The sequence below is a fragment of the Sorex araneus genome, chromosome 10 (genome assembly GCF_027595985.1).
Source record: "Sorex araneus isolate mSorAra2 chromosome 10, mSorAra2.pri, whole genome shotgun sequence".
NCBI classification, from domain to species: domain Eukaryota; kingdom Metazoa; phylum Chordata; class Mammalia; order Eulipotyphla; family Soricidae; genus Sorex; species Sorex araneus.
The window spans coordinates 6,492,385-6,498,384 of NC_073311.1; the positions used below are offsets into that span (position 1 = coordinate 6,492,385).

A 6,000-nucleotide genomic window follows, 5' to 3' on the forward strand; every position below is an offset into this window, starting at 1 on the left:
GAAGTGACAGTAAGAACAAAGCAGAATGGAAACCTGAGTGCACTGAAAGTTAAATAACAAGAAGGCAAACTTGTACAGTAAAATGAGACTGTGAGAATGGAAGAGGGATGTTTAAGGAGTTGGCCTCAGAAAGAAGGCAACACCCTACCAGAAATGGAGATTTAAACCGTTTGTCTTTCAAAAGTATATATAAAAAATAAACAGTCTGTCTTTCATGGAAGGAATGACTGGTTCTCAAAGAACAAAACAGCCTAGCACTGAAATAGCAGAACTGAAGGGACAGAGTTTGCATGGATAGGAGATGACTAGATGTGGCATATGCAGAAATCGGGAAAATTCTCCATTGTGTAGTCGTGGCTTATATACAGTGTCCATTGGAGGTTAACTGCTCGACCCTGCCCGAGGTTATTAATGGGTACCTGGTAAAGCAATTCTGTGGCACTCATTTTTCCACACATATTTTTAGAGTTTAGTATAAGCCACCAGACTATAAGAACTCTCGAATTATATTATTACAAAGCTTAGATAAAGAAATTAAGGAATTTGTGCTTGGCCAGATTATACTTTTTTCTCTCTGAAATAAGAGTGTTCATGGTGCCAGGGCTGGAATGCAGGGCCTCACACATGCAAGACCTGACTGGGCTAAATTCCTGATCATGAAACACTATTAAATCATGGCTTACTTCAAATACCATCATGGGGGCAGGGGATATAGGTCAAAGGGAGCCCAGGGGTCAACCCCTGACACCAAATGGTCCCCTGAGTACTAAGCCAGAAGTAACCCCCCAGCACCACTGGCTGTGCCCACCTCCAAACAAACAGCCGACACCTTAACCAACTGGGGCCACAGATGCAATTCAGTGGTAAAGCTCAGGCCTTCCAAGCTTGTAGCTCTGGACTCAATTCAGTTCCTGGCACCACAAAACAAAACTTATAATATGGAACCACAAATCTGGTGACATTAAACAACACACGTGTCTTTTGTTCACTGTCTTGGAGACAGAAGTCTAAAATGACCCATTCCTTCCAGAGGCTCTAATAAACCTGTTTGCTTGTCTTTCCCAGCTCTAAGAGGAAGAAGGGGCCCACATATCTTGGCTAGTGGCCCCATCCCACCTTCACAAAGAGTCTTGTCATGGTATCACCATGCACCTGACTCTTCTGCCTCCTTTTCCACTCTGAGGAAGTTTGTGATTATATTGTTGTGATTATACAAGTTTGTGATTATTCACTTGGATAATCCAAAACAATCTCTCCATTTCATTGTTTTGTATGTATTTATTAATGCTTTATTTGGGGGGCACGCCCAATGGTGCTCAGGGCTTACTCCTGGCTCTGCTCATGGGTCACTCCTGGCAATGCTAGGAACCATATGTGATGGCTAGAGGTCAAAATGGGGAAGGCAAGCACCTTACCCATTGTACTATCTCTCGGGCCCTACATTGGAGGGCCTTTTGTAGGATTCTTTGAGCGAACATTTGGGGGACTTCACTGTTCTGTGTGAGTCTCACAGTTAGAAATATATACTGTGGGGCCAGAGAGTTAATATAGCAGGTAGGTACTTGCCTTACACACGGCTGACCTTGGTTCAATACCTGGCACCACATATCCACAGATGGTCCCGAGTCCTGCTGGGAATAATCCCCAAGCACAGAGCCAGGAGTAAGCCCTGATCCTACCAGGTGTGGCCCCCAAACAAAACAAAACCCCCAAGACCCCATAGTAACTACTAAACATATAAAATATCTTTGGTTGCAGAGAAATAATTTCCTAAAGTTACTTTACTTTCTCTCAAAATAATAAATGTTTATACCTGCAGATAGGAGGGGGAACAGAGTTTAATTTTTCAAACGTTTGGTCTGGGGGCCAGGGCAATAGTACAATGGGTAGAGCATTTGCCTTGCATGCAGCTGCCTGGGGTTCAAGACTGGGCATCCGATACGGTCCCCTGAGCATCCACCAGGCGTGACCCACAAGACAAAACAAAAACATTTAGTCTTAAATTTAATTATTTTTAATCGAGCTCAAAAGAATATAAATAATAGCAGTAAAGGAAAACTTTTGTTTCCAACTTTCACTCAAAAAAAAAAAGCAAATAAACTTGAACATTAGTATTAACCCACAGTGTCATTTTAAGAAGAAAAAAAAACACAAGCAATTACTGTTTTTGTTTAATTTTATTCTTTTCTTACATAAGTGTTCCAAACAAGCTACAATTCTCTTGGCAATATAGCCCCAGCAAGAGTCTCGCCAACTTCTCCCTGGGGGATCCACAGGGACACAGGTAAGAAAAACCGGGCTAGACACCTGTCCCCGTGGAATAAGGAAGGATGCGCCTAGAGAGCAGTTGAGACAAAGGAGCCAGGTTCGGGGAAGCGGTAATTGGAGAGAAGACTGCTTTCAAGCTGCTGCGGGTAGCAGCAGACACCAAACACAAGAGCAAGGCTGGGCTGCATTGATTCTCCCCTTCAGGACTGCGGATGACTCTCCCAGGAAGTCTCACCAGCTGGGGAGAGACCTTCGCTGCTGTTGGGGTGGAGGAAGGGTGCAGGGCACCACCAATGATACTCAGGGTTTCCCCGGGGTCTGTGGTCGGGGATAAGCCCTGGTGGGCTGTGGGCATCATATCTGGTGCTGAGGACACAACTGGGTTGTCAGGGTGGAAGGCAAATGCCCTAACCACTGTAATAAGACCTTCGCTTTTGTTGTTTAGGGGCCACAGCCCAAGTACTCAGGTATTGCTCAGTGTAGTGCTCCCAGAACCATGTGGCGCTAAGGACTGAACCCCCAGCCTTCAGCATACTCAGCATCTACTCCAGCCCCTTGAGCTAGATTCCTACCCCCCTAGTCCCCTAGGCACCAAAAGTCCTGTTTGAGATGACCTAGTATCCAGAGTATATTTTGAGCACCCATCCCACTCAAAGAGCTAGAGAGAAAAGGTAAACAAGGCAAACACTTACCACATGGTGTTTCTTTGCATTGAGATGGGTTTTGTTACCTTTTTTAAAATCACAGTGAGATGCAGTTACAAAGTTGTTCATAATTTTTTTTTAAGTTCCTTCTGCAGTGACTTTGAAGAAGCACTGTGCATGTCAGTGCCTGGTAGAGTGCCAGACACCGCAGGCACAGGCTCAAAGAGGGAAGCAGTAACTAAAGTGTACTTCTGCAGACAGGAGAGAGCACAGCAGGCAGGGCGTTTGCGTTGCACGCGGGAACCTAGGCTGATTCCCAGCATCCCAATAGTTCCTCCAGCCTGCCAGGTCAGGAGGAAGCTCTGAGCACACTATGTTTCCCCCCCAAAACTAACAATAATAATAATAATAATAATAATAATAATAATAATAAATGCACTTTTTGACTGGAGCAATAGCACAGCAGGTAAGGCGTTTGCCTTGCACACGGCCAACCCGGGTTCGGTTCCTCTGTCCCTCTAGGAGAACGTGGCAAGCTACCGAGAGTATCCCACCCGCATACCAGAGCCTGGCAAGCTACCATGGTGTATTGATGTGCCAAAAACAGTGACAAGCCTCACAGTGGAGACGTTACTGGTGCCCGCTCCAACAAGTCGGGAGGTCAGTGCTACAGTGCTACTTTTTGATCAGGTCGTTTGTTACCATGTTCTCCACTGCGCAGCCCTACTCTCACAAATGAGGGCGCTGCAAAGACACCTCGATGCCAAGCGCACACAGCCACCCACCCCTTCCCTACGTGGCGGAGGGCAACGCAGTTAGAAGTGCCGCGTGGGACCACGGGGGTCCAGGCTGGGCAAGGCAGAGGGGGTCGGGAGCGGGGTGGGGAGCCCCCAGAGGGGGGCGTCTGGCCCGCCCGGCTCGCGCTCCTCACCAGGTCGATGGCCACGACGTCCCGCAGCGCCACGACCCTCCGGATGGACCTGGGCGGGTTCTCGGTCAGGTAGATGAGCCGGTCGCTGAGCACCACGTACTTGAGCGCGCGCCGCTCGGTGTCCGAGACCACGACGCACGGCTCGCAGGCGCGGACAGCGTCGTAGGTGGCGGGCGGCAGGTGGCGGCGCAGGAAGGCGTCCAGGCGGCCGCTGCGGCGCGCGGGGCTGGCCATGCGGGGACCCGGCCCTGGAACCCGCGCGCGCCACAAAGCCCCGAGCCGCCGCCCCGCGCCCCGCGCCCTGTGGGCGGGGAGAGGCGGCCCCGCGGGGACAGGCAGGCCCAGGGGCCCCGGGCTCCGACAGAAACCCGCGCCAGGCGCAGTTCTCTCCTCCCCCCACCTCGGCAGGATAACCCGATCGCAGATTTCACGTTCAGTTCTGAGCAGCCCGGAGCCACTGGAAGAGTCCCCGGCTGTGCACCTGCCTCCCTCTTCTACCGCAAGAGCAAGCTGACAGCACATGGCTTGGACACGCCTTCAGCATACTTAGCGGGCACGCTCGGGGGGCCCAAGGCCTCGCCTGAGTCTGGCGGACAACCCGAGCTCCCTCTGCACAGAATGAACGAGTGACGGCTGCACCTTGGAAATGTCGAGCGCGCAAACGGAGCAAGGCTGATGGCACAAGCTCCAGCCTGCCGGGGAGTGAAGGTGCTGCATGGGTCTTGGAGATGGAGAATAATTTACTGTAAATCAAGCTTGTGAAATTAGAAGGGCATACAACAGAAACCGGCTTTCAGTAACTTGTGTAAGAACATGCATTTTCATTTCAAATCCTAGGAAAGTAATTCTCTCTTCTCTCCCTGGACACTCACCAAAGCTCTCCTAATGAAAACTACTCCTAATGTATATTTCTACAGAGAGCATTCCCCTCATGCACTGCTTGACTTAAATATAGTCAAAATATTACAATAAGATATTCTGAGTGAAGCTGCATTCACATAACTTTAATTACAATCCACTGCTATAATTGTTCCATTTTATGATTGCTGCTGTTAGCCTTTTACTGAACCTAATTTATAAATTAAACTTTATCATAGGAAGAAACATATAAAACTATCCTAGTGCTCAGTATTACCATAGTTTCAGGCATTCATTGGAGGGGTGGGTGTCTTGAAATGTATTCCCTCAGAGGAAAACTACTGCCTATATGTCTATAACTGAATATATTGGTGTGTAGATATTGATAACCTTAATGGGTTTCAGTTAACCGTGTGTGTGTATGTGTGTATTCTGTATTGCTATTGCTTGTTGTTGTTGTTGTTGTTGGGCTGCACCCAGCGATCCACAGGTGTTACTCCTGGCTCTGCACTGAGGCAGTGATTGAGGGGCCGTATGGGATGCCAGTGATGGAACCCAGGTCTGCTATGTGCAAGCCAAGCGCCCTACCAGCTATAGTCTCTCCAGCCCCATCTAAATTGCTGTTTCTATTCTCTCTTCCTCATATGTTGGAAGCAATTGGAAATTCTTTGTGGAAAAAAAGACATAAATAAAACATAGAACATGCTGCAGACAAAGTTGCTTCAAGAGGGTACTGAGGGGAAAGGTTGATAAGTCTTTACAAGACCTCAGAGCAACTCAGACCACAGCAGTGCTTCTTTCCTTGGAGAGACAGAATTTGGTAAGGAAAGAAGTGCCACCTGCTGACAAAATCTTAGATAACCTAGCACTCACTCCCTGATTTGATGTCACAGCTGCATGAAAAAATACCTCAAAGGCTTGGCTATTTCCTTGAAAAGACATAAATAAGGCTACGGTACACCTCAGGTTGGAGCCCTCCACCCCCCTGCCCTATTCCAGCACAGAGTGTGTAATTTCTTTTCCTTTACTCTGTGAGCCATTCTCTCCCCATCCCCCCCCAACACCATCATGTCTCTTTCATTCCAAATTCTCCTTAGAATTATATCCTCTTCACACTCACACGAGACTCCTCTATCTAAATCACTCGAAACAGTTTGTTGCTTCAAACCAATAGAATGTAAAGGCCTCTCTCCTGTTCCAACCGACCAGGTCACAAGAGCTATTGGCAGGCCAATGACTCCTTTAAAACATTAGAGTTAGAGTGGAATGTGGAGCCCCAGGGGTGGGGGAGAGAAGCCT

The 6,000-nt window shown here is 48.3% G+C and overlaps 1 protein-coding gene across 1 annotated transcript in view; it reads right to left on the minus strand.

Annotated features, from left to right (window-relative positions):
- Positions 1–4,086, minus strand: part of C10H12orf56 (chromosome 10 C12orf56 homolog) — an 81,008-nt gene extending 76,922 nt beyond the window's left edge. Inside the window, exon 1 of the mRNA XM_055118623.1 lies at positions 3,844–4,086. Within this exon, the coding sequence (XP_054974598.1) occupies positions 3,844–4,077 (234 nt within the window). The 5' untranslated portion in view covers positions 4,078–4,086. The remainder of the gene's footprint in view (positions 1–3,843) is intronic.
- Between the last annotated feature and the right edge of the window lie 1,914 nt (positions 4,087–6,000).